The sequence below is a fragment of the Scatophagus argus genome, chromosome 22 (assembly GCF_020382885.2).
Source record: "Scatophagus argus isolate fScaArg1 chromosome 22, fScaArg1.pri, whole genome shotgun sequence".
NCBI classification, from domain to species: Eukaryota; Metazoa; Chordata; class Actinopteri; family Scatophagidae; genus Scatophagus; species Scatophagus argus.
The window spans coordinates 15,072,956-15,100,718 of record NC_058514.1 but is presented as its reverse complement, the minus strand read 5'-3'; the positions used below and the strand labels follow the sequence as shown (position 1 = coordinate 15,100,718).

Here is a 27,763-nt window from a genome sequence, read left to right as displayed (position 1 = left end):
TAAAAACTGTTTCAGTGCACTGCTGTGGAGAACGTAAAGTAGCTGAAGTGATTTTTACAAGAGTGTGACCTGCAGGGCAGGTTGACCTGCAGGATGTTACAACACTTAAGCCATTTATCTGAGTGGTTTACACAACCCTTATATGAAGTGAACTCCTGGCTGTTGGCCTGATGTGAGGAATGGTGAATAAGAAAAGCTGAGCAGCAGGGTGGCCTTGTGGTTAGGAAGACTGTCCTTAACACAGAAACGTGACAAAGTTTAATGCATCCTTTCTTATCAAGTCCCCTTGACCAACATAGTGAATCCCTGCAATCTGTACACGACCCAGACCTATGACCTGTGTGTGTGTGTGTGTGTAGGTGTTTTTATGATCTCATGGGGACAAAAACCTGTTTGCACAGCTACACGTGGGGACTCATCTACCTTATGGGGATAAAATGCAAGTCCTCATGGAGAAATGAATAACTTTTAGAGTGAAGACTTGGTTTAAGGTTAGGTTGAGTTTGAGGTTTAGGTTAAGGTTGGGGTAAAGGTTAGGGTTAGGGTTAGGCAAGTTATGGTTTTGGTTTGAGTAAGTCTGCAGGACTAGGTAGTGGCAGATTTCCCCACAGCGAGAGATGACTTTGATTCAGTATGGCATAGGAGTGGCTGTGTTAGTGTGTCAGAGGAAGACAGCACAATTGCAGACTGCTTTCCACAAGGGTTCATAGAAAGAGAAAAAGTTTACAAGTTTTAACACAAGAAATCTTCCTGGAGCTATGGTGTATTAAATCATCCATCTTTGCTTGCTACATCTCAGCCCTCCTGACTAACCTGCATAAACTACAGGTTCTGAACTCCTTTTTAAAATGCAAAAAATGTGAAATTATTTGTTATCTTGTCTATATCAGCTTTGAGAAGGATGTACTTATCTGTTATCAGTATTTGCTGAAAAAAAACCCAACGTTGTGTGCATCCCTATTATAGCAGAAAGTCATGTGCTCATCTTAACATCCATTAGTGGTTGACCTGTGACAGAAACATAAGCAAATCTGTCTCTGTAATGAATTCATGACAGAGGGAATTCCAGTCCCTCTTTCTGGAAATTGTTCGTCACACTGCCAAGTGCGCTGACTGTAAAAATTTCATTTAGCAGCAACATATTAGAAAAAACCTGAGACAAATCCAACTTCAAACTGAAAGTTGCGCAAGTGGTGCTGCTGACGTTCACTGCCATTTACTGTTAGCGTTTGCAAGTTAATTCTCACGTAGCCTGTGAACTTCAGCTTTTCCCCTTATCTCTTATCATCAGAGCGTCTGTGAGTTTGAGGTTCAGTGCAGGAGCTCTGCTGTTTTCAGTATCATTTTGACTACCTGTTACGGTTTAGAAACACTCACACCATGTTGGAATAGCAAAACTGTGGTCAAATGCTTTCAGTTTGGAAATAAAAATATCTCAGGTCCCAAAAGTCCCATATCATGCTAGTGCTAGTATTGCAGTGTAATTTCAAAACCATGCGAGGATGTAGGAGTATCTCATAGGTTATTGAATTGCTTCTGATGGAGCAAACATTGTGTGTCTCCTCTATCTTCATGTGTGTTAGACCTGCATTGAACCACACTAGTAAAAGTAATGTCACCTGCATACCTCCTCCACCCTCTTTTATTACTATCACAGTTACACATGACAAATTGCCTTTGCAATATTTGTACTGTTGTACTGCTGTTATCTCTGTGTTCATTTGGAGTTCAAAGTGAAATGAATCATCTGTTGTGCTGCTGAATGCTCACCGATGGCTTGTCTTTGTTTTGCACGTGTGTTTATCACGTTTAATGTTGCTCTCATATTATTACCCAAGCTGTCATCTTGCCGTTCATGTTTATGATGTTATTGTTTGTGCAGCTTACATGTTTTGCAATGCTGATACAGTGCAGTCATATTGTTGCAAGGTTTCACTCCTGTTGTTTCTAACCTGTGTCTTATCCTGCGGGGTGTGTGTGTGCCTGGATGTGTGTATGTCTCTGCTGGGTGCTTGTGTAGCCCGGCCAGGAGGAAAGAGAGGAGAATTTGGTACGCCATCCTGACTTCATTCTCCCCTCTCCACCAATCAGCTCTGAGCTCCCTCAGCTTCATTTTCTCCGCTCATTTCCCCCAGCGAATCCTCGCACACCTCCTGTGATAGGAGAACCAATCAAGATGCTTTCATAAGGCTCAATGTGTGACCCACAACTGATCATTCTTTTTGTATTATGCACACATCTGACACAAGCCGTCAATCCATGCAGTCATGATACCGCACACTCTGACTTAAATTGGGATGTTTTATTCATGTAGTCCATTCTCACGTAAGATATCCCACAATATGGTTTTTTTTTCAGCAGGCTTCTGTCTTGCTGCCCGAAGCCTTTTCCCAAACAAAGCTTGACTCCTTGTTTTAATAAACAGTCATGCAACAAGAAGAAGAAGAAGCGAACATTTGATTGCGTGTGCAAGTATTTCATGGAGCGAGTGAGAAAGAGAAATGAAAACGGTGAATGCAAGCGGAGTGAATAATATAGGTTACAGCGTGGAGCCCAACCACACATAGACAGTTTAACAGTACTGTCTGTGGTGAAACACAAAATAGATCTGAGATTACCTGCTAATGAACTGAACTGTTTGGAAGAAACACAGCTTTTATCTGCCAATATTCAGTGTAGATGTAAAAGATGTAATAAATGATTTATAACAAACTATAATTTGGTTTTATGAGTTCTGTTTAGTAATCTTCAAAGTCATAGTCCTCATCAGAGCCGATTTAAATATCTCTTCATATTCTATCATACCTAGCTAGCTAGCTAGCAGTAGCTATAGCTACAGTCACAGATAACTTCTGCAAACAGTATAGTATAGTAACCTTTGACGTGTTGGCACCACCTCAGTTAATTTACTACTCAAGCAAGCATTGTAGGCTTGTAGCCTCTAGTTATGACAAGTCACTTAGAGCAGGGATGAAGATGCTCCATCAGAACCATGCAGATATCAGTTAAAAATGTTGCAGACATCCGGCCTATCAGAACACACATCAACACCTTGTTGTTAAACCTGAAAAGCCAAATAATGAATTGAACTCACGAGATGATCAGATGTGGGATCACAGTATTGAACTGCTAACAGCTCATCTATGGTTGCTGATGCTATTGCTGCTGCTGTAGAGCGCATGAAAATATAGCTGCACCTTTCCCTCCCAGCTAGCCTAACACACACACACACACACACATGCACACTAACTTGGTACATTTAAGCCATTTTTAGACAAAGCTCTTTATCAGAAGCAAATTTCTGATTCAAGCTGGTTTGTGAAGCTTAAAAACACCTTGGATATCCATTCAGCCCAGGTGTTGATATAATTTCTTCCATGTGATTTTGCGTTCTCTGTGTGCAAACTTGCGGAATTGTTCTTGGGCTATGGGATAAAAAAAAAAAAAAAATTATTTTGTTTTCCATAATTATGTCGCCCACATAAACAAATGCAAATTTGAATTTTGTTTTGTGCCGATTTTAAGTTAACATAATGAGTTCCATATGTTTCGTGTAATCGAGAAATCATGTGATTTTGCCACAAATGGCCTTTTTAGTTGTAATACTGTGCTCGCCCTGTATTGATTTGTATTTTTGCACTCTGAGTCATCCCAGTTTCCCTTCCCAGATGTGCTTATTATCCAGACCACACACAAGTCAATATTTATTGGCTGTGTTTTCTCTCTGGAGCACAGTAGAGTTTCGGTTTTACAAAGTGAATTTCTTTTGTATCTGTATGATCCATTTATTGGATACAGCATACTACAAATCTGATCTTGAATTTCCAGGATCTCTGTTGTGGTAACCTCTTTAGAAGGACTTGTAAGAACTTTTAATCTTTTTACAATTTGCAAATGAGATCAGCGATACATGGTCAATATTTGGACATATACAGTTTATCTCAGGAGGTGCTTCAAAGCCCTCGTCTTCATACAGATTCACCCTCCCTCTGTGCTCACATAAGATTACAGTGGAAAATCGTCCGTGCATGACACCTGCCATGTGTGCTGGGATTTCTCTCTCCCATAAAGGCTCGTTTACATGGTGGTGTCGGTGTTGTTTTGCAGTAAGGTCGTTGGCATGGAGTCGTGATCAGCTGGAATGGCTTGTGTTTTATTTGTGATGTACCTGCTAAGCTTCTGGGATCCTCCATCTCTCTGTCGCTGACTCACTCTGCTCTCTGGACACGCACCACTGATTAAACCACCACGCTGATTTTCTGAGAAACATCCTTGGTTCTTTGGTTTTCTCACCCCCTTCTTTCCAATCCTTCTTTTCTCTCCTTCTCTCTTAATCTGTAGAGGACTATAACATTAGGTGCTGGCGACCGGCAAGTGATCCAGACCCCTATCGATGACTCACTTCCTGTCAGTGGCACCAGCGTGGCCCAGCTCTTCAGGCAGCTCGGTACGAACAATAACCCTGCAGTATGGGATTCATTCTACACCTGTCCAGTTTCCCAGATAGTGTTTTGCTCAGTGCTGATACATACAGTGAATCCTGGTGGCAGTAAGGCAGTATTACAAATTCATCTTGAAGCTCTAGATTTGCACTCACTAAAACATCATATTTTGAAATGACAGAATTTGAATTTTCCAGTGCAGGACTATTAAAGGCCTATCTAAACTTATCTGGATGGTGTAAAATGTGTTTTATTTTATTGCTTAGCAAGTCCCACATTTTAGTTTCTTTAGTTCCTCTGCTCATTAAAAATGGTCATCTTAATCTTCAAGTGCATAAAGAGCTTCTAACGTGCTTTGTCGGTAATAGGGGAATTAAAACTTCTAGCAAAATGTTCAGTCACAACACATCGTTTTTTCGAATTTTAGTTTTACTGAAGAATAACTTTTCATCGGTACAGAACATGATTAGGAATTTGGTCTCTGTCCAGGACTCTCTGTGATTCCTTGTCTGTGCCGTCATCTCCTTCAGGTATAGTGAACGTGTTGTATCTGTTCTGCGCTGCCCTGACGGAACATAAGATCCTTTTCCTGTCCAGCAGCTACCAGAGATTAACGGACGCCTGTCGAGGATTGTTGGCCATCATGTTCCCCCTCAAATACAGGTGTGACCCCATTCCTCAGTCCCTCCCATCTTTCCCCGTGTGTTCTTTTTTAATTATTTCTGTACGGTACACATTTGATCTTATATTGAATGGGTAAAGCATGAAGCAGGAGATGGACAGAGTTCTAACAGCAGATATCTTCGTGTGTGTGTCCCTTCCAGCTTCACTTACGTTCCCATCCTGCCAGGGAAACTACTCGAGGTCCTGAGCACCCCCACCCCCTTCATCATCGGTGTCAATTCATTCTTTCGCTCAGAGACGCAAGAGCTGGTGGGTTCTCATTACTACAGTATAACACTGCTGCTGTGTATTTGGATAAGACAAAGTTCTGCTTCACCATATACAGTCAGACGGGCGGGCATTGTCTTAGTTAGATTTCTTCGATTTCCTGATAAAGGTCCGCCTTGTCCCACACTGGCCACCATAGTTGTTTTATGGGAGGTTGTTGGCAGTGCATTCTGAAAGAAGAAATGAAAAAAAAGAAGCTCCTGAACATCAAACATCCAGGGATGCAGTCTGAAACAGCAGAAAGTGTTGGCATAATCACAGTGAGCTGTAACACCACATGCCAAGTGCACACACCAGCCAGTCAGTCAGCAATAAATAAACAAACCAGTATCATTAAAAAAAAAACAAACCCCAGCATGCATGGTGTGGTTAGACTGACTTGCTGCCAGTTTCCAGCTGTGGGAAAGAAATGTGATACAATAAAAGAAACCTTATTGTTAAAAGTTGAATGTCAATTTAATAAACTCTCAAGCTTTGACAGTTTCTATTAAGAACTCCTGTTGTACACCCTCAGTTACTCTGAGTTTTGATTATGAGAATTTTCATGTAAACTCTTCACGGACCCATAAAGCAATGGATCATGTGTCTTTCAATAAACTGTCCCTGCTGCCATTTGACTATTTTCTACCTGCCTACCTTTGTAGATTCTGATACTCTCAATGAGGATAATTACTGTCTAGACGTCATGATCAAAGAAGAAAATTAGCTGCTGTCTTATTACAGCCTGATGAGAGTGTAATGAACACTCCTGTCTGACTGTATGCTGATGGAGCCATTGTTTCCCATCACAACGAGCCACTGTGTTTTGCACAGTAGTCACACAGCCAATCATCACTGTGAGAGCAGTCATGAGGGTCCAGACTCAGAGGTTATCAGCTGCCCCCCCGCCACCACCCCCCCAATAGCTAGCTTCCTGTAATGAGCAGCTGCTGATGGAGATGACTTTGTCTCTGCATTTGTCTTGTCTTTCACTCAGTTTTGTCGGCTGTTATCAAAAGATTTGGAGATGAAAAGTGTATTTACGTGTGAGTGTGTGTTTTCAGCTGGATGTGATCATCGCCGACCTGGACGGTGGCACGGTGACCATCCCCGAGTGCGTCCACATCTCCCTGCTGCCCGAGCCGCTCCTACAGCAGACACAGACCGTGCTGTCTATGGTAAGACTCTGAACACACCCTTAATATGCACGACTACTTACTATTGGGAAATCTCATCAACAACCAGTGGGTGGTGTCTTCCAAGAAATAAATTTCCCACTGATGGTTTATGGGCTGGGATGCCAGGAAGCCTTTCAAAGTTTGTTTTCCTCTTACAGTATGTCTTTGGATTACCTTTTCACTTTGGTGTAGTTGTAGCTAAACACAAACTAGAGGAAATGTAGTGCAACTTTTTGAATTTTTTTTTTGTGACAGATGCAAAATACAATGTTGGCAGCTGCAGCTGTAGTTCTAACTGTATCACCCTTACACAAACAGTACAGAATGCCATATCAAGTACTGTCCCGGCACTGCACTATTGTGTTCATATCAAGCACTTTAAACAATACCAGCTCACATCAACACATTGCTGCGCCCTGCAGCTTCAGCCCCTTCCAGTATTCCAGTGCCGGCCCATTCTGAGAAATGCTTATTATCTGTTTAATAAGTATATAAACAAATGATTTTTTCAGCTTCCGTATTCTCTTATTGATTACTCTCGTTGAGTTCTGCAAAATACATGATTCTTTCCTGCTTCCCACTGGGATTGTTGTTGCTCATTTTATTGAATGTCTCAGGTATGTGAATCACATTGGAACTGTTGCAGGAAGCTGTCAGTCAGTTTACTTACTGAGTTTATGAACAGTTTAGTAGATAAGCTGTAAGTTGTTATGATTGCAGTCGTGTAAAACATAATAAGGAATCAGATGTTAATGATAAATAGCCCTGGGGTTGTTCGGAACGTGGTCAGGTTTAATTTTATGTCCCTGTATACTGCATTGTTGGCGGTGCTCTGCACTCTGCCAGCTCACGTGCTGCTGAGTCATAAACTGTGCTGAACAAACGACTACTGATGAGTGTTCTCTCTCACTCACTACCTTATGTTTTTTTTTTCTTTTACTGCATTGAATAACTGCATTTGCAATGACTGCGTTTGCAGAACGGATTTGGATTGTGTAACAGTGACCACCAGAAAACAAGACCAAGAGTCTCTATGAGGCTGTACTTCAGATCAAATCATGCTAACATCCAATGGTTATGAGATATTTCACTTTGGACCAAAGTGCCCCCAGCATCGCTACAAAATTCTTGTAAATATTAAAGAGAAATCTCACTAAGTATAAGAACAGAGAATACATGCTGTAAAGCAAAAATAACTGGGGAACATGTATTTTCATGCAAAAACCCTATACTGCTATACAGCTGCCTACAACATATTGACTTTAGAGAAATACTGTTGCAGTTAAATTCGTAAAAGGGTCAAAACGTTTTGACATTATTCTTTTTCTGTTGCTCACTGTCAAGAAATCTTAAAAGGAACAGTTCACCCATTAATGAAATCAGTGAATCTGGGGTTATGATAGTAACCAACAGTCTTATCTAATGGCATGTGCAAGTGTGTTCAAGCTTGTGCATTCACATGGGGTATAGGCTAACTTTTTTTAGATTAGCAGCTGGCATGAAGATTTTGGTTGACAGTACAACTTAAAGGTACTTGCTCTTGACTTGAGTTGCTCCATTTTCTATGTGTTTTATACTTCTACTTCCAGAGGGACATAGTCCTAGTTCTTTTTGCTCTACATTTATTTTACTGTTTAATGTACTAGTTTTTTTCAGCATTCCGTATAGCATAAAACACATATATTAAGCATATAAAATACATGATGTTGTTAAAAATTATACTAATGGTTCCCAGCTTGTGATTCTTTACATGAAAACTGTGTCCAGTTTCACATGATTAGGGTAGTTAGCAGTTCCACCAAAGACATGTTCCCCTTTAAAATCATCACATGGTTTCACTTCAAGAGTTATTTTAGGCTCAGAAAGGTTAAATGATTCAGTATTTCACCAGTAAGCAAAGATTAGGCCAAAATCCCCAAAATTGGCTCTTGGGTTTTGTGAAAAGATACCAAAGCCAACTGTAAAAAAAGATTTAATTAATTGAAGACATCGTCAGTCCATCTCCCTGTGAAATTGATTGCTCCTGGTTCTCATACAAGTCAGCTGTGGGAAAATCCTCCTAATGTGTGTTATGGTGTCAAGTCACCCATTCTGGGAAAGTCTGGATTGTTTGCTGCTGTGATTGCAGTCACGTTCAAAAGATGATGATTCACTTTATTTGATTATTGTTCTTAAAAGACGACTGGTAAGTTTCTGGTTGAAGATTAAAAAATGCACTGCTGGCTGCGCAGAGTTTTTGGAGTGGTGATATCACTGAGGCAGAGGGTAGAGCATGTGTTTATTTACGATAGGCTGGAGCTGCTCTGTTTCAACCCGAGACATGCCAGCTGTGTATTTGGAGCCTGAAATTTGGGAATCAAAAATGCTCTTCCCACGGACTTTCACCGTATTTGAAATATTTGTAATATAAGAAATGAATTGTGCTCTTTTTGTTACTTATCAAAATAGAAGCTGAAGTTACAGTCTCCCTGTGCAAATGTCAAGCATGGCTGGTGGGCTCATTTTATTCAATGTCACACTGTTATAATGCCTGGACAAAAATATTAAATTTTTTTTTGGCAATGACGAAAATTCATACCTTCAATGCACATCCTCTAATTTCTGCAGACCCTGAAAAAGTGAAATAATAGAGACAATAAATTCCCTCTGGTGGATACATTTGAAAAGGCTTCAGTTTTTGGTACAATTGTTCTCAGTTTTGTCTCACAATCCATACTAAGCCAATGAAAAAATTGATATGATTCCGTTTAAAAACTTCACAGACATTGACTGTAAATTAAAAATGGATGACATGAGAACTCCTTGAAAATGAAGCCAAAATATCTTACTCGTCCCCTGGTGGCTGGCTGCAGTACAGGTCATAAACCCCTCCCCCTCAATATTAGGAGATGGGACATGGACCAAAGTAAAACCTCAAAGGACACTTCAATTGAAATTTTCCCAAAGACAGTTTCTGACATATTAGGTAGATCACAATGATGTATGTTCAAGATTTTATTTTTCTGATAAAGTCAGACGGTTGTAGGGGCAGGAACTTAATACCACGGATCCACTGCCTGATCACTACTGCACAGATTCTGGCTCCAAATGATGTCACCAGTGCAAGATGGCAGTCCTTGTATCTGGGATATTTTGGCTTCATTTTTGCACAGTGGGACGAAGTGGAGATGGTTGTGAAAATAACATGAAAAACTAGTGTGGGTTGAGGGTGATCAACTTGTGAACAGCAATATGGACGTGACCTCAGCGCTATCCTACACTGTGTGTTTGATCCTTAGACCGAAACAACATCTTCGTCATAAGTCATCCACTTCCTCATGTTTTGTTGTGTTGAATAGTTGCTGTCAGAATCCTTCATTCATTCAAGACATCAAGTGGATTAGACATTATTTACTCTTCCTACAGTCACTCTCTCTGCCGTCTTATCTTCTAACACACAGACACAAGATCAAGCAACAATTCTTACTGCACAGCGTGGGATGTTCTTCTGTTATCTTAATTGTTTTATTATGTTTATTTTTATCTATTGATCACCTTTGTTTCTGGGGGCGGGGCAAGCCAATTAAGTGTGTGTCAGTTTAATTTTGTCTCATTGAGCCAATATGAATGTTTTCATGTACAGTGGTTGGACTGTTGGACGGTCATATCACTGCTAACTCTAATAGAACTCTTTGAAGGGTCTTTAAACCCACTGACCCAATAAAGAATATGTGTACAATCCTGGCAGCAGTTTTTTTTCCTGCCAACTGCTGTGTGTCAAAGTGTAATCAAGCAAGGCACTGAACCTGGACCTACTGCCTGGGGGCATCTGCCAAATGCCTAAGATGACAAGGCTCAAAATAAACTGAATAAATGAAAAAATCAAAGTGATTTTTTGGTGAAATGTTTGTGCTTGTGTCCCTGGTTGCTCTGTGCGAATCATGGCTTATGACCCAGAGACTTGTGTGTTGTGATTCTTTGTCTGTATTGAGGGAAGTTCAGTGGGATAAAGGTCTGCATGTGTGTGTGTGGATGTGTATTGCAGTAGTTGTGGGAAAAAAAACTTGTTTACACAGTCACGTTGTGATGACCCGCCTTATTTATAGGGGCAAGATGCTAGTGGTCACAATGTAAATCATTAAATATTAGAGTTAGGCAAGTAATGTTTATTGTTACGGTTAGGTGGTGGTTAAGCCTCCAGGAAATGAATGGAGGTTTATGTAATGTCTCCACTGTTTCTTTTGTTTGTGGTGGGTTTGCCTGTTCAGAGGACTAATTACCCAAACAGACCCGAAAGTGAATCGGCTAGTCTGAGCAGCTCACACAGGTGGGACTGACCTCCCTCAGTGAAGCAAGATACAATTTGTTGAACTGTCCAGAAATGTTCGCTGGGATGTAAATATAGTGGCCTGAGACCAAAGGTTGTTTCTGTGGTAGATTCTGCATATGGTATTTGTTGATTGGGCTCTGGATATATTGCACTGTTACTGTGTGTGTGTGTGTCTCCAAACTGTAAAACATGGAGTCTAAATTATTTTGTTTTCCTTAAAGCTGCACAAAAGCAAATGTGTCAGCATGATATGACATCTTTCAAATGTTTTTGTTGTTCAGCCAATACTTTCAACCCACAGATGTTCATCATGTATGAGCACCAGATCTTTTACCTGATGAGTTTGTCAGTCAGACTGTAAGTCGGTCTCAGGCCTTGACAGATGAAAAACGTAACTGGTAGGTAGTGATTAGTTGTGGCTTCGTGTTTGTTGTAGGTTTTGGATCCAGAGCTGGAAGTGGCCGATCACGCCTTTCCTCCAACCTCCACGCAGCCCTCTGCACTCAAGATCCAGGTAAGACAAACACAATTATATTGAGTTTTTATGATGTTAAAGTGTTTTGATTTAATCTAATTTAATTCTGGTGAGAAATTGACCAAATGAAAAAGTTTTAGGTTTCAGCCAAAAATGGTGTCTGAAATGATTTTATTCTTGTTAGCATTCCGTCAGCTTTGGTGTTTGTGTGTGTGTATGTGTGTGTTACTCGAATGTTATGCGTGTTTCAGGATAAGGAGATCCGAGCAGTTTTCCTGTGGCTGTTCGCTCGGCTCTTCCAGGGCTACCGCTGGTGTTTGCACATCATCCGCATTCACCCAGAGCCAGTGATCCGCTTCCATAAGGTGTGTGGACCGTACCAACCACTGACCAATCATCAGTGTGTTTGAGAGACAAAGTGCCTGCAGGAGAGAGAGAGACCATCAGCGTGTGGGTGTTTACTTCCTGAATGAGAACCGCATCAGATTAGTGTAACTCATGTTTCCACAGGCTGCCTTCCTGGGTCAGAGGGCGCTGACAGAGGATGACTTCCTCATGAAGGTGTTGGATGGGATGGCGTTTGCAGGCTTTGTATCAGAGAGAGGACCTCCGTACAGAGTCACCGACCTGTTTGACGACGTGAGTTTAAAGCATTGCCTTTTTGTAATATAGCGCACCTTAGTTACTCTCCACTGTTTTGTTTCGTGTCTGAATTCTGAGTGTGAACTTAAGGTTCTCTATAAATCAAATTCAAACAATGGAACTGCTTTAAAAAAAAAACCCATAGTACAATTCATACATTTTGGGCTGTGCTGAACTGAACTATTTTAAGTTTTGGGTGAATGTGACCAGATAGAGTTGGCAGAAATAATAAACAAGTTTAAAGATACCCTGTGGAGTTTACATTCAGTGTTTATTCCCAAAATGCATTGATGTAAAGCTGTTTTTTTTTTAATTTTAATATGCCATTTTTGGAACAAATATTCAGTTATTTATGTCAGCTTGTAAAGGATTAACTGTCACTTGTTAACTGGGAGTACGTATGTGGCTCAGGCTTACTTCTTTGTACTGTTTCCGCAGCTGGTAGCCAATCATGTGGAGAGGATACGACAAGAGGAGGCCTGTCCACACAAAGTCATGAATCATGTCAAGGAGCTGGCTGAGAAGCTCTTCAAAAATGTATGTTCTGAAAGAATACCAATAAGACTCTTTTTTCCTTCACTTTTATGGCCTTGCCCTAACTTTTCTTTCCTTTCTCGTTTTTCTTTGTCTTACCAAACTAATGGCAGTAGACATATTCTTCTCTCTCTCATATTTTCATTCAATTGTTTCTTTAATTTCCTTATTACACCAGCTTGTCCCCTCTCTGTCTTTCCCACCTTCTAGGAGAATCCTTACCCAACTGTTGCGATGCACAAAGTCACACGACCGTCAGAAAACAGCCAGAACACTGCCAAGAATCGGAAGCCCTTCCCTTTGCTGGATGAAGTCGCTGTGCAACTCTTCATCGACCACGCCGCCGCCAAGCTCAAAACTGCGCCTCCTGTGGTCAAAGCAGAGCTCAAGGGCATGGTGCCGTCTGGACCCCCACTGGGTGAGCTGAGGGGAGAACTGAGGGGTTCAAACTGTATTTATGTTTAAACTGAGAATTTGGCGAATTGTCTTAGGAATGTGTGGATCAGATTCATTTGAAATAAGATAAATAAATGTGGTAAACCCTTTTTTAAAAGTGTTGAACATCTGCACGTGCACCTCAGGGTTCTTTTGTGAACTTAGACAGCCTGTCTCACAGTGTGTGTTTAATGGGGTTGAGTTCTGGGCTGTAGTGATGAATGGGTGTCTCATCGCTTCTCCGCAGGAGACATCGTAGACAGGAACGGCAGCGTGATGGCCAACAGCGCGCGCAGGCTGGAGGTGGTCAGGAACTGCATCACATACATCTTTGAGAACAAGATGCTGGAGGCCAAGAAGGTAAGAGTGACGTATCGTAGGGTGAATCCTGTCACAAAACACCGCTCATCTAAGAAACAAACCTACTCAGTGTGTTGTCCCTCAAGAAATTAGGTTACCTGTGTTTCCTGAAAATGTGTTTCTCATTGTTAGTCTGACTTTTGCAAAATGTTCTCGTTTGTGACTCCTCTCCTCTCTGTCCAGTTAATGCCAGCTGTGTTGCGGGCGTTGAAGGGACGGGCAGCGCGGGTTTGTTTGACCCAAGAGCTCAATCAGCACGTCCTGCAGAACCGAGCTGTGCTGGATGACCAGCAGTTTGACTACGTTGTGCGAATGATGAACTGTACCCTGCAGGTGAGCCTGCTGCCAATATCACTGGAATCAGTAGTATAGTCAAGAAAACTTAAGATGTACTTCTTCAGCAAATTGCTGTAGAAAATTGAGCAATAAAACTCTGACTCTGCAGTGGTTCTTTAGGCTACATGTCAGTGTGCTAACATTCTCACAGTGACGGTACTAATGTACTGATGTTTATGTTTACCCCATCTTAGCTTTACACCTTTAACAAAATTTTCTAATAATCTGTTAAAGTGAAAAACTTGTGACCGATGCTGTTCATAGAAAGACAGAATTTAAAGCAAAGGTGAAAGGTGATGTTTATTCAAAGCGCTTCCGGATTGCACATTGTCACAACGTCCATTGCTTATCTGTCTCTGTTCAGGACTGTTCACATATCGACGAACACGGCATTGCAGCTGCCCTCCTTCCGCTGGTCACAGCCTTCTGCAGAGTAAGTTCATAACCAGCATCACTACACTCTTTCCATATGTCAAACTCAACCTTAACCACAGCTAAGAAGCCATTAAGTCTCTAAAAAATCCATTGTTCCTTTTGCATGTTCCGAATTCTTTCCCTCATAAAAGTCTCCTCCTGTGTTTGTCTGACAGAAACTGGGGGCAGGCATCACTCAGTTTGCCTACAGCTGTGTACAGGAGCACATGGTGTGGACGACCATGCAGTTCTGGGAGTCCATGTTCTACAGCGACGTCCAGAACCACATCAGAGCTCTGTACCTGGAGACAGTGGAGAGAGAGCAACAGAACCACTCTGTGAGCACCTGCATGGCACTCGATTTGTTACCAGAGTTAAAGAAATGATGAATGACAGTGTCGCACATCATATTAAGTTTTTGGGGAATTTTTGGAAGGAAAATCTGACGCAACAGTTAGCAGACTAATGAGTCAGTCTCCCACCCTGCTGAGCAGAGTGTCATTTTGGTCCTGGGATTATTAATCATTCACGAACCTCATCTGATCTGCCGTCAGGAGCAGCAGGACGGGTCAGGCAGCGGGAGGGAAATCAGCGCCTTGGAGCTGGCATCGGAACAGAACCGGCTGTGGCCGACGCTCTGCAAGGAAATGCAGGCAGAGCGCGTGCAGAAGGAGGAGAGCACGGTGTTCAGCCAGGCCATCCACTACGCCAACAGGATGAGTTACCTGCTGCTGCCGCTGGACACCAGCAAGAACCGTCTGCTGAGGAGCTCCGGCCTCGGAGATGTGGAGAGCGTCAGCAACAGCTACGTCACCAACAGGTACGATAAGCTGTCAGCCTTCGGAAGGATGTACACAGATCAAAAGATGAAAAATATTCATGTAGGTCTGAGAAGGACATGTAAGTATCACAGTATGGAAAATATTTGGTCGTCACCTCACTCAGTCAGCCATCTTTACCTCTGCCTTTAACATAACCTTATTTCACAGGAATTTTTTTTTTTAAAGTAGCTGCCTGTTATACAACTAGCTTTCTCATTGAGAAGAAATTACACAATTACTTACAAACTGGCAGGAATGTCAACAGCCAGCTTTGTTAGCGTTAGGCTTCTACAAGTAATTCTGCAGGTAGGAAGAGAACGAGTGGAAACAGCCACGGTGAGATTTCAAAGGCAGGAGCTGCGGTGTGTCGACACGCCTACAAGAAGGATGAGTCAAACGGAGTGAAGCCAGGCCTGTACATGTGTGTGGAACAGCCCCAGGACTGAGTCAGAGGAACCTTCCTAACTGAATATAATCTGTGATTATATATCCATAAGTCAGCTGTTCAGTGTGAAGATTCATTAATGCATGTAGCCTGTGTGGCTTAGATCAACAATAGTAGCTTTGTCTTCTCTTCAGCCGTAAAGATTTAAAAATCTTCTTATCCTCCACTTTTGTGTGTAATCAAACATTGACACTTGATAAACAGGGATGCTCAGTTGAGATGCTTCTTTGTTTTGGTCTCTAGCACTTTTCTGAAGCTGGCTGTAGAACCATAAATGTTCACAGCAGTTTTTCTTGTCTTTGTAGTATTGCGGGCAGCATGGCGGAAAGCTACGACACGGAGAGCGGCTTCGAAGATGCCGAGAGCTCAGATGTGGCTAACTCTGTGGTGCGCTTTATTAACCGCTTCGTAGACAAAGTGTGTAACGAGAGCGGCGTGACCAACGAGCACCTGAAGGCTCTCCACACCATGATACCAGGTATGGAGGAACTAGGACGACATGACGACGACATCACACCAAACTTCACAACTCCTCCATTAACGTTTCTGTCCGTTTCTTCCCAGATATTGTTCAGATGCACATCGAGACATTGGATGCAGTCCACAGGGAGAGTAAGAGACTCCCTCCGATCCAAAAGGTAACCAATTCCTATTTTTACGTTCCGCTGGACAAAGGCCTTGCAGAACCCCAGCCAGCCCCGCCCACTCCCCTCTCCACCAATCCCTACAGCTCAGGCTCACAGTGTCACGGCAGGTACGTCTGTCTGCCAGAGACAGAACAGTGTGACTCGCAGCACGCCTGAGCAGTGCATGCTGGGTGACTGCTCTCCCTTGCTGTGGCATTTTGGCGTCCCAGGCGCGGTGGAGCTCAGCCTGGCTGACGGTGCTCCCTGAGGCCCTGCAGAGCGGAGTGCCTTCAGTGTGAAGGGTGCTGTTAGTCCTGCGTGCAGTGTGTCAGAGAGAGGGGGACGCCGGCTACGCCGAGCTTAATGTAACATGTTTTGTCATTTCACTAAAGACTTGAGTGGAACATGTAACTGCTCAGCTGCTTGGTAATATTCTCCGTCGTCTCCTGCATTTTCTTTTTTAGCATGCGAGTCCACATCCGAGTGGATGTGAGACTGTGAGCTAAAACACAAAAACAAAAACGGGGACTCGGCAGATAAATGGCGCGAGAGGAAACTCTGCCCTTTCTCAGCTGTGTGACTGCAGCTGGAGTGCAGACCTGCGTGGCATTAGGTGTTGTGCAGCGAAACAGGTTACCAAAGTTGTAATTCATTTCCTGTCAGAGGGTGGAGTTCCTTAGGAAGCTCTCCAGGCCTCACTGTGGGACAGGAAGTGATGTAAGGTTTCCGGAGGACAAATTGTTGCTATTCAGAAAAGCTCAGCGTTCCACTGAGACATCCGAGTCTAAAAAAACGAGAGTCCTGTAATCAAGATTTGGATCCTCGGGGACTCTTCAAAACACCACAGTCCTGGTGTGTTTGAAGAAATATGAAATCAATGTCCCGTCACATAAACAAACCCGAATGAATATTTTTATACGTGTCTTTTTGTATATTTATCTTTTTCTTTTCAACATTACCTCTGCCAAGATCCCACCACTCCAGATCAACTGATGTGTGTGTTATGCAACAATAATACATTCATTTGAATCTTAGCCTTTCTAAACAGTGCAGGTCATCCAGCCAGTAACCTCAGCATGGTTGTGGAAGCATGAGACTGCAGAGTGGACTGTTTGTTTGTGGCATGTTGCCGTTTCATAGATGAATTTTTTGCTAACCAGTATGGTCTGCAATGCTATCGGCATTATTATGTCTCAGCCACTGTGTTTACACACACACACACACACCAATTATTCAGAGAGTATGACAGTATTGTGAATTTGATACAGATCATGTAAACATTCCATTTGGATGTTTCAAATTTGTTTCAAATTTGGAAACATACACAGCACATTCAGTATATACGTGATTAATTTTAAACGCATTTAACTCCGTTTCAGCTCGATGCACAATAGTGCATGGCTCCATGGAAGGAAGGAAGGAAGGAAAAGTCAGAAATTTTATACAGTCAGGACATGAATGTAGCAACGTTTCACATTATTGCCACAGTTAGAATCCTCCTTAGTTCGTCTTTGCTGTGCTGCATCATTAATCTTCCTCCTCTGTTCCCCCTTCTGTGTGTGTGTGTGCGTGCGCGCAGCCCAAGTTGCTGAGGCCTACGCTGTTATCCGGTGAGGAGCTGGTGATGGACGCCATGCGTGTCCACCTGGTCCCCGACGGCCGCGAGGAGGCCACGGGGCTCATGGGAGGTCCGCCTCTGCTCCCTGCTGAGGGTGCCATCTTCCTCACCACCTACCGACTCATCTTCAAGGGCACACCCACTGACCCTCTGGGTGAGACATAACACACACACATGCACATGCAAGAGGCCTAAGCTTGTACCTGTTTCCGTGACAGATGTGTGGGTCCTCTAAACCCTGCTCATTGTCTGTGTCTTCCTCCTGCAGTGGGTGAGCAGGTGGTGACTCGCTCATTCCCCATTGCCTCCCTGACCAAGGAGAAGAGGATCTCAGTCACTTTACCCATGGACCAGTTCGTCCAGGAGGGGCTACAGCTTCGGTCCTGCACCTTCCAGGTACCCTTCCATTCTCAACTCCTGTCACAAAATATCCTCATATATTTAGTTTTCATTTTGCTTCCTGTTCTTCTTCTCTCATTTCACTGTTTCTCTGTATGCTTGTAGCTGATGAAGATTGCGTTTGACGAGGAGGTCGCATCAGACCTGGCTGAGGTCTTCAGGAAGCACCTGCACAAGCTGCGCTATCCTCAGCACGTCCAGGGCACTTTTGCCTTCACTGTGGGTCAGTGCGGGAAGATGATAGTGGAGCACAAGACCAAGGACAAGAACCAGTCGCTCAAGTAAGGAGACATTTATGTCAGTGCACAAAATGGTTCTATGTAAGTAAAACCCAAACTGCTCCCAGTTTTTCTACAAGGAAGCAGCCGGCAGCAATGCGGATAGACCCTGACAGGCTGTTACATCACTTGTCACATTACGGTGCAGGTGACACAGATGAGGCTTCACTTCTGTAAGAGATGAATTTACAGCAGTTCCAGCTGTTGTTCCAATGTTTGCCATATTTACCAAGTTAGTCATTTACACCTTGAGTTTCAAGGCGCCCTCTAGAAACTACAACAGTCACTGTGATGACAGTAATAGAGACTGTGAGTGGTCTTGTTGCTATTTGATATGTTTCACCACAGTATGAGATGAAATCAGAATTACAAGCCAAGTCTGCTCGAATGTGAAAATGTTTTAATGTCATCAAAGTGCTTAACGTAGAGACAGAGAAACACAGGAAAATTAATCCTGGAGACAAGCTAGTAAAGTTACTTGTGAGTCTATAAACCTCATCTGTTTCCACTAAGCCAAATGTGTACACAGAAAGCAACTGCACCTGAGGAAGCAGGATCTGGAGTTGCTTTTTTTCTAAGGTGCCTCATGTTGTGTGATTCATGAGCATGCATGTATAGTCACCACTGTCACGACAGTGCATTAAGCCCCGAGTGTGAGAACATGTCCCGCTCTGCTGGAACTGCTGCAGCTTGATGAATGTGATGCATTGAGAAAAGGCAGCTGTAATTTTCCCTTTTGGTTCTGAATCGCCATTTGGGTCAAAGTAAACTTTTTGTGATGTTATGTAGCCTCACATGTTCATTTTCTGAATCATGTGTTGGAAAATGCCCTGGTCTGTCAGTTTGTCTCCTCTTTATTCAATAGCTCAGCAACCAACCACACACATAGACACACACACACACACACAAACACACACACAGAGTTCTCTTTTTCTTTTGTGGAGAATGAAAGAAGCATGAGAGAAGCCTTTGAATTATTCATCAGTGGAAAATGTGGCGACCGTTTTATTGGCTCTGTTGTTTCCATCTCTGCGCTGTTTGTGTGTGTGTACACGTATTCCTGTAGTTATGGGGACAGAAATCTGTTCACACAGTCACATTGTTAGGACCCACCTTACTTATGTGGACAAAATGCAAGTCCCCACAATGTAAATCATTAAATATTAGGGTGAAGACTTGCTTTAGGGTTAGGTTGAGGTTAGGTTAAGGTAAGAGTTAGGATTAGGCAAGTCATTGTTGTTACGGTTAGGTGGTGGTTAAGCCTCCAGGAAATAAATGGAAGGCTATGTAATGTCCCCAAAAGTGATTCAAATCCATATTAAGACAGACTCCGGCCGTGTGACATGATGGCATGACAAACCAGTAACACACTAGTGGATTGATGGCTGCCGATTATGCACAGAGTCGAACAGTGAGTCAGATCAGCTCTTTGTAGGCCTGAGTTGGACACTGCTTCAAATGACTCTGACTCAAGTGACTCTGAACAGGACATGCTGTGGAGTCAGCACAGTAATGTATCCTTGCCTTTATCAGAACTCTTTCCAAAAACCTGGTGAAGAGCGCCAAGAGGACCATCGGACGACAGTATGTGACCAGGAAGAAGTATTCTCCCCCCACGTGGGAGAACAGGAGCAGCATCCAGTCGGAGTTGGATGAAGATGAAATCTCAGGTAGTTGCACTTTAAAGCTCTTTTCAGACCTTCCCAGAGTTCTCCATTGTTGTACACTGTGCACATCGTTCAGTGTGGATGACATCATCACCCTCACAGCAGAGGGAGTCATTAACTATGTATCAGCTATGTCACACACTTCCGCTACCTGCTTAATCTTGATTTGACAATGTAACACAGTCCAGTACTTTTAGATTTTATGCTTCAGCTGACATTTTAACAGTACTTGTGCAACCAAATAACATTTCAGCTGCTGAGTGACACACTTCAGCTGTCATTAGGGCTCCCGCCTCATATGAAATATTAACTTGCTTCACCACTTACCACAGCTGACATTACATCTGCTTTCATTTCGTACATTTTAAAGATGTGCAGCATTTCCGTATTAAATGCCTAAAGAGACATATGTACACATATATGTATATATATGTATGTACATATCTAGTTGGGTTGCGTACTAGCATGGAAGTAAGTTAGTCAATGTGACCAAACGTCACGTGAATAAAATTTTAACACACTGGTGGGACGTCTTTTTTTCAGATTTTATTTGAAGACACCAAGTGGTTAAAACTACGTACTGTGTGTTTAAATGACAGTTCATCTGGTTAAGCTATCACACTTAACTCTGCCTTCAGTTCTTCTTCTTTAAAGGTGAAATGTGTGACATTTACTGCCACTAGATGTCAGCATCTCAGACCAAAACAAATGTGTGCATCGTTAAAAAATCCCAATCAGACTGTAAAATCATGCAGTGCTGATCAAATATGAAGCAAGATTCTGTTACTGCATAGCCTATTTCTCCCTTCAAACGTTTTCAGAAAACTATTGTGGTGTACTGTTTAGCAGTAGCTAGAATAGCAGAAGGTTTCTTAACAGGCTGCCATGTTGAAAACGAACGCGAGGAGGACTGAGGGGGACTCACGTTCACACACGGCCGTCCTGGCAACAAAACAAAGAAGAGAGATACTCAGATTACAGCACACACACACATGCGCACAGTGAGATGTCATTCTTTGTTCAGGATACTGTTACTTTGCTATATCTCTTTAACTTTCCTCTGAAAGTTTACCAGGTTTCAGTGAGAACTCGACAATTGTCATCTCAACTTCTGTTAATGCACCCACTTCAACACTTCATTCAGCTCTTATACTTAAACTGTAACTTAAACTCCTTTCAATACTTTCTTTTTAACTTTTCAACTTTAAGAGTTTTAGTTTCAAATGCTGATTAAATGTCAGCCATTTAAAATGGAGATTTTCAGCAGGGAGCAGGCAGAAAATATACACGAAACATGAGAAGCTGCTCCTTGCTGTGGAAATGAAACTCCTTGTTTTTGAAGTTGGGATTGTGTCTCCACAGTTTCAGAGGAAGTGGACCAGAGCTCCCTCACCTTGTCCTCCACCATCCGCTCATCTGACAGACAGACCATGAGCAACGTTGTGGAGCGTGCTTGTTGCCGTGACTACCAACGTCTCGGTCTGGGCACGCTCAGCAACAGTCTGACGCGTTCTAAGAATGAGCCTTTCAGGATTTCGACTGTCAACCGTATGTACACCGTGTGCAGGAGGTAAGAGGCCACTGGAAGACAGCACACAGAGGTATGGACAGTATGTCCCCCGTGGTTGATACAGTGTGTTTGTGTTGCAGCTATCCCGGCCTGCTCATTGTGCCTCAGAGCATCCCAGACACGACCATCCAGAGAATTTCCCGTTGCTACCGACAGAATCGCTTCCCAGTGGTGTGCTGGAGGAATTCGCGAACCAAGGCCGTCCTCCTGCGGTCCGCGGGCCTCCATGCCAAGGGCGTGGTGGGCTTCTTCAAGTCTCCGAACGCCCCTGCTGCAGGTACGACAAGAAACTGATCATTTCTTTAATGTTTAATGTTTATATCACTAGGCAATGTTTTCAGGATTGTCCTGCTTCATGTCCGCTCGTTCCCTCTCCAATCCTGTACATGTTTGCTGCCTAAAATCCGCAGTCAGCTCCTCCGCTGGAGGAGTGACGAGCGACGTGGTCAGAGGTCATGATTACAAACTGTTAATCTGCCCCTAACACTCATATAATATATATAATATTATTACATAATATTATATGGAAAAGAGTAAGAGAGGAGGAAGTGCGGTCTTTCAAAGCTTAAATGCCACTAAGATTTGGCTGCCAAAAAATTTTGTTATCTGAGACACAAAGGGTGTTTTTATGTTTTCTTGTGTGCAGTGCCCTCCCAGGCAGACTCCACCAGTCTTGAGCAGGAGAAATACCTGCAGGCCATCATCAGCTCCATGCCTTCTTACAGTGAGAGCAGCGGCAGGAACACGCTCAGCGGCTTCACCTCCACACACATGAGCACCTCAGGTTGGTGGTCTAAAGCGCGCTGACCGGACATGCTGCTGTCAGAAGAGCATCGCTCATCACTGATGTTTCTTCCGTCCACAGACTCCTCAGATAAGCTGAGGCAGCCCAAGATCGGTGCTCTGATGAAGCAGGTGATGGGCACCAAGGAGGACGTTCCTGGAACCTTCAGTAGAGGAGGTGAGACACGTCTTTGTGTGTGTGTGTGTGTGTCCATGTTGCTCCTGTAGTTAGCTTTAGTTTGTCTCTTACAGTCCCGGTTTCAAAGCAAAATGTGTGAACTGTGTTTTAAGTTTTTAAATCTGTGACTGAAACTGGCACTGGACCATCCCTTATAGCTCACATTTTGGGTGTGTGTGAGAGTGTGTGTGTGTGTGTGTGTGTGTGTGTGAGAGAGAGAGAGAAACCATCCTCCACTGTGTGGTGTTGTTGTTTAACGGGCCGTCTCTGTCGTTTGACCTCAGCTCTGGGTCAAAGGGCGAAAGTCATCTCCCTCTCTCAGCCCAAAGTGTCTGGCAAGGCCAGGAACCCTCCTAGAGGTACAGTAGGTCCCGCCCCCTCCCTTCACCCCTGTCTAACCAATCAGATCTCTTTCCCAGTAGCGTCAGTGTGTTTGCCGTGGGTCCTGATAGTGTGCTGTCTCTGCGGACTAATGGTCTGTTGGTATTGCTGTGTGTGCATGCTGCTCCTGCAGCTCTGCCGTCTGACGTCCTGTTTGTTGTTTCCTGTTTGATTCTTCTTCTCTCTGTTGAATGTCAGCAGCAACCAGAGCCAACTCTGTTGCATCATAATGTAGCTGTCTTTGAGACGGATGTAGCAAACTGGACTGGTTAGTTTTCAGTCGTTTCTGCCTTGTTTACCGGCATGGCTGTTAGTAGCTGTGGACATTAAACACATCAGGATCATTTCAGTTCATAGTAAACCAGAATGATCCTTTAATGGCTGTTTAACAAGGGAAGGGCTTTCACATGATGTCTGATGATACACTTCCCATGTTGTGAATCCTTTGAGGACTCTACTTTGTGTGTGTGTGTATGTATCACAGGTAAATGGGGCAGTATTCGAGGCAGCGGGCGTCTAAGTGCCTACAATCCAGATGTGGGAACACGTCTGGCAGGAAAAGAGTCTCCGCAGCCCAACGGAGGGCCAAGCGAGGCGCTGTTTCTCCGCCAGCAGAAGGCCTACCTCTACATCATTGGAGACAAGACCCAGCTGAAGGTAACCAGTGGCACACTCATTAAAGTGGTGACAAGAAAGGTTAGCAAAGAATAAAAGGAGGAAGAACATGCTGGAATCTGCTTTGGAACTTGTCCTGGTTGGGAGAATGAACTGTGAACTGTGAATCATTGTGTTCAGGGAGGGAAGCAGGACTCGTTCCAGCAGTGGGAGGTGGTTCCCATCGAGGTGTGTGACATGCGGCAGGTGAAGAATAGCTTCAAGAAGCTGATGAAGGCCTGCGTGCCAAGCACCCCGACCACTGAACCCAGCACGAGCTTCCTGCGATGCCTGGAGGACTCCGAGTGGATGGCTCTGGTTAGTGCGCGCGACGCTGCATTCACTGTTTCAGCTCCATTTTTGACCTCAGATGTTGTTTTTACCGACCCTGTGTGTATTTGTGTCCAGCTACACCGGGTGCTGCAGGTGTCTGTCCTGGTGGTGGAGCTTCTGGATATGGGCTCGTCTGTTATGGTGAGCCTGGAGGACGGCTGGGACATCACGACGCAGGTTTGACAGACACCTCACTTTGCGAAATTTCTGTTCTCTGAGCGAGGCTTGGTGTGACAAGCTGTGTGTGTGTGCGTGCAGGTGGTGTCCCTGGTGCAGCTGCTGTCTGATCCGTACTACCGAACCTTTGACGGCTTCCGGCTGCTGGTGGAGAAGGAGTGGCTGTCGTTTGGCCACAGATTCAGCCACCGCGGGGCGCAGACGCTGGGCAGCCAAAGCAGCGGCTTCACCCCCGTCTTCCTGCAGTTCCTCGACTGCGTGCACCAGGTGTGTCTGCGGCGCCCTGTGTGCACAAATGATACGTTTTTTTTTGTTTGTTTTTTTTTTTTTATCTAAAAATCAATTTCAGACATAGTAACAGCAGTTTGGACTTGATTTGACAAGACTTGATAATTTGACAAGATTGTTGCAAAGTGAGGACCTAACTACACAACAACAAATACAAGACAAGCAGGGCAGAAGCAGCACATAATGATACATTTCTTAGCTGAAGGTCAGCCGCCCTCTGTCCTCTTTCGTCTTACTATATATATGTTAATAATGTGTATGTTAACCTGTCAGGCGGACCGTTTTTCCTGTTTTGCAGATCAGTGACGTGAGTTCTGCCTCCTTATCGCTTGCAGGAAATGTGGCTTCATTTAGCTTCAGTTGCCCCTGACCCTGTGACACTTCTAAATGTCCTGCTGTCCGACCCATCAGTGCGTCAATTACAGGCGAAGACCCTTATAAAAATAGGAACAGGGACAGGATGTAACCGAAAGCACACGTTTACAAACAGCTGCTATTTGTACCGGAAGTCAGTACATATTCAGTACATGTTCTTCTATAAATCTCTGAAATAATAAAGAGATGACATCCAGTAGAATGTCTTAGGAAATGAGTAATGTGTTACACTGCAGTGGATTTTCCTGAAAACAGTTTTTCCTCACAGAGATGAACACACTAACTCAAGGCTTCTTTACTTCACTTAAAGCTGAAATTTCGTTGTTTCCAAATGAATCTTTGTAGGTGCCACCAAACTCATCTGAAGTTCCATCTGTGTGCACACACTCGGCGCAGTATAAATGGGACCACGTGGGTGAAGGCTATCGGCACCTTCCACCTCTTTAAACCGTAGCCCTGACCTGTGTTTCTGTCCCTCCGTCCTCAGATCCACCTCCAGTTCCCCATGGAGTTCGAGTTCAGCCAGTACTACCTGAAGTTCTTGGCCTATCACTATGTGTCCAACCGCTTCCGCACCTTCCTGCTTGACTCGGACTACGAACGCATAGAGCTGGGTAAAACCATTTCTGAGTCTACAGGGTGTCGCTTATTTGGAGCAACTGTAACACAACTTCAGAAACGCACAGTTCCATTTATTGTGTGTGTGTGTGTGTGTGTGTGTGTGCAGGAGTGCTGTATGAGGAGAAAGGTGAGAGGAAAAGCCCCCAGGTGTGTAAGTCTGTGTGGGACTACATCGACAGACTCAGCAAGAAAACTCCTATCTTCTACAACTACATGTTCTCGCCTGAAGACGAGGAGGTGAGACCACTGCAGGGGACACAACACGTAGAGATCAGCCCATGCTGGTTTAATGCTTTAAAGTCCATTAACTGATCACAGACGCACTGAAACAAAGGAAATGTGTGTTCCAGGTGCTGCGGCCATACACCTTCATCTCTAACCTTAAAGTGTGGGACTTCTACACGGAGGAGACCCTGTCAGAGGGACCCTCCTTCGACTGGGAGCTGAGGGGTCGGCAGGAGCGCGTGGTGGAGGAGACGCCAGAGAAACCCGACACCAGCGGTCCCAAGTCGCAACGACGCATCGTGTGGCCGTGCTACGACAGCCTTAGCAAGACGGTGCCCGACGCCATCACCAAGCTGCTGCACGACCTGCAGAATCTGGAGGCCGAGCTCGGCCAGACGTCGGAGAAGTGGAAGGACACGTGGGATAAAATCAAGACCACACAGAGGACCGAGACCAAACTGGAAAGCAAGGTGAGCATGATGGCTTTTGGATTTCGAGTAAATAACCACTGCTGCAACTACTACTGCACTCTGCAGAAGGAAATTCACAAACTAGCTGACTGCTCCAACAACAGCTAGGGTTTTATAGACAACAAATAATTTATAAAACTGCTCACACAGCAACAACACATACTGTGTTTCTTCTTTGTACTTACAGTCAATAAAAAATGTCCCACTGCAAAATGTCTCCAAATGGTGCACAAATGACAAAAAAAAAAGCTTCCAACATAAACACCACACAACTCATTAATCAAATCAGTCAGCACTGTTGGCCGAGTAAAGCAGCACTGGCCCAAAGATCTTTAACCAGTAACTGTGAAGCTGTCCACAGTTTGAATAATAAAGTGTGTGTAGTCACGACACGACATCTTGTGGTGGAAAAGCAGAATGCAGTGAAGGATTTAATAGTTTTAAGAGTTTGCTGTTTTCCTACTTTCCAGCAAGCTGTTAAATTTAGGGAGCATTTCAAAAGGAGTCACTTCAAAAGATGAGAGTTTAAAATCACTTTTAGACCTTGGCCGTACCTCTGGAGTAAACTGTCACCTGAAGCCGTTTGTCCTTCCTCCTCAGCCGTCGTTCTCCAGCTCCTTATTAATGTCGTCCAACCTGAGCCACCAGCGCCGTTCTCAGGGCGTCTACCTGCAGGAGAGCGGCGTGGGCTCCTCCATCAACCTGGCTCTAGAATGCGAGGCCAGCGCCACCTCCACGCCTGTTGCCGGTCGGACCAGCACCAGCACGCTCTATAGCCAGTTCCAGAGCACGGAGAGTGAGAACAGGTCTGTACCCACTGTGGGGAGGGCAAGTCTGCGTCTCTTAATTTTAGTCCAGTTTCAGGTGACGAAATGCCATTGCATTTTAGTCAGCTTTTAGTCAAAAATTCTTTCTCTCTTTTCTTTCCAATTTAATTGAGCTAATCGAGGTATCTGTTATGGATATCTGTACCAACTGGACTGAAAACCAGTCTTGTACAGAGGCTCTGCAGGTCTGTATCTGAAAAGACCAGCAGCCTCCACGGCAACCAGCAGCTCCATGTTTGTAGTTTGTATTGAAAAACTGGCTTCCTGTCACGCTAAGCCAATGTGCTTGATAGGAAATTTGTCAACTGCCAGGTAACACTGATTAAAGTTAGCAAATTTAAAAAGCTTAGTTAATATTAACACATTTTAATAGTTTCTATTATTAATTTGTAGCCATAAGGTGACTCGTCTTCTCCCTTTAATATGGTGCACTGTTTTAAAAAAACATTTCGTCATCCCTTAAACATCAAATGTGTCATTTTTATTTTGACCTTCTCCCATCAGGAGTTTTGAAGGAATCTTGTTTAAGAAAGGGGCGTTGTTGAAACCATGGAAACCACGGTGGTTCGTCCTGGACAAGACCAAACATCAGGTTTGTGCACACATGCAAAAAACATTTAGAAGAAACACCCTCATAGAGCAAAATAATATTTTTAATGACATTGGCCCAAACTGTTTAGACGCTTCTAAGTGTGTCCGTCTCTGTCCCCAGCTGAGATACTACGAGAGCAGGCAGGACAAGGAGTGTAAAGGTGTGATTGAGCTGGCCGAGGTGGAGTCCGTCACTCCAGGAACGCCTACCATTGGAGCGCCGAAAAACATCGATGAGAAAGCCTTCTTTGATGTAAGTTCACCTCCGGTTAAAGGGACAGTTCAGGTGGGGTTGTATGAGGTCCAAGTAATGTCCCAGCAGCAGCATTGGAATACATTTTTATCACCTAAAAAAAAAAAAAAAAATCCAGCAATCATCAA

The 27,763-nt window shown here is 43.8% G+C and overlaps 1 protein-coding gene across 5 annotated transcripts in view; it reads left to right on the top strand.

Annotated features, from left to right (window-relative positions):
• The window catches only part of sbf1 (SET binding factor 1), a 54,571-nt gene that overhangs the window by 23,760 nt on the left and 3,048 nt on the right, over nucleotides 1-27,763 (top strand). For 2 of the 5 annotated variants that reach the window (XM_046378798.1, XM_046378795.1), the window contains 36 exons: nucleotides 2,021-2,050; nucleotides 4,342-4,447; nucleotides 4,973-5,105; nucleotides 5,267-5,375; nucleotides 6,437-6,550; nucleotides 11,296-11,373; nucleotides 11,586-11,699; nucleotides 11,845-11,973; nucleotides 12,415-12,513; nucleotides 12,721-12,928; nucleotides 13,193-13,305; nucleotides 13,489-13,638; nucleotides 14,006-14,074; nucleotides 14,232-14,393; nucleotides 14,610-14,875; nucleotides 15,627-15,799; nucleotides 15,886-15,959; nucleotides 17,527-17,719; nucleotides 17,834-17,961; nucleotides 18,070-18,245; nucleotides 19,776-19,912; nucleotides 21,272-21,479; nucleotides 21,560-21,756; nucleotides 22,126-22,263; nucleotides 22,345-22,440; nucleotides 22,725-22,799; nucleotides 23,306-23,478; nucleotides 23,617-23,793; nucleotides 23,884-23,985; nucleotides 24,067-24,252; nucleotides 25,136-25,262; nucleotides 25,376-25,506; nucleotides 25,620-25,964; nucleotides 26,565-26,770; nucleotides 27,296-27,383; nucleotides 27,504-27,635. In XM_046378798.1, the coding sequence (XP_046234754.1) occupies nucleotides 2,021-2,050; nucleotides 4,342-4,447; nucleotides 4,973-5,105; nucleotides 5,267-5,375; nucleotides 6,437-6,550; nucleotides 11,296-11,373; nucleotides 11,586-11,699; nucleotides 11,845-11,973; nucleotides 12,415-12,513; nucleotides 12,721-12,928; nucleotides 13,193-13,305; nucleotides 13,489-13,638; nucleotides 14,006-14,074; nucleotides 14,232-14,393; nucleotides 14,610-14,875; nucleotides 15,627-15,799; nucleotides 15,886-15,959; nucleotides 17,527-17,719; nucleotides 17,834-17,961; nucleotides 18,070-18,245; nucleotides 19,776-19,912; nucleotides 21,272-21,479; nucleotides 21,560-21,756; nucleotides 22,126-22,263; nucleotides 22,345-22,440; nucleotides 22,725-22,799; nucleotides 23,306-23,478; nucleotides 23,617-23,793; nucleotides 23,884-23,985; nucleotides 24,067-24,252; nucleotides 25,136-25,262; nucleotides 25,376-25,506; nucleotides 25,620-25,964; nucleotides 26,565-26,770; nucleotides 27,296-27,383; nucleotides 27,504-27,635 (5,142 nt within the window). The remainder of the gene's footprint in view (nucleotides 1-2,020; nucleotides 2,051-4,341; nucleotides 4,448-4,972; nucleotides 5,106-5,266; nucleotides 5,376-6,436; nucleotides 6,551-11,295; nucleotides 11,374-11,585; nucleotides 11,700-11,844; nucleotides 11,974-12,414; nucleotides 12,514-12,720; nucleotides 12,929-13,192; nucleotides 13,306-13,488; nucleotides 13,639-14,005; nucleotides 14,075-14,231; nucleotides 14,394-14,609; nucleotides 14,876-15,626; nucleotides 15,800-15,885; nucleotides 15,960-17,526; nucleotides 17,720-17,833; nucleotides 17,962-18,069; nucleotides 18,246-19,775; nucleotides 19,913-21,271; nucleotides 21,480-21,559; nucleotides 21,757-22,125; nucleotides 22,264-22,344; nucleotides 22,441-22,724; nucleotides 22,800-23,305; nucleotides 23,479-23,616; nucleotides 23,794-23,883; nucleotides 23,986-24,066; nucleotides 24,253-25,135; nucleotides 25,263-25,375; nucleotides 25,507-25,619; nucleotides 25,965-26,564; nucleotides 26,771-27,295; nucleotides 27,384-27,503; nucleotides 27,636-27,763) is intronic. The other 3 variants (XM_046378799.1, XM_046378796.1, XM_046378797.1) reach the window with 2 other exon arrangements.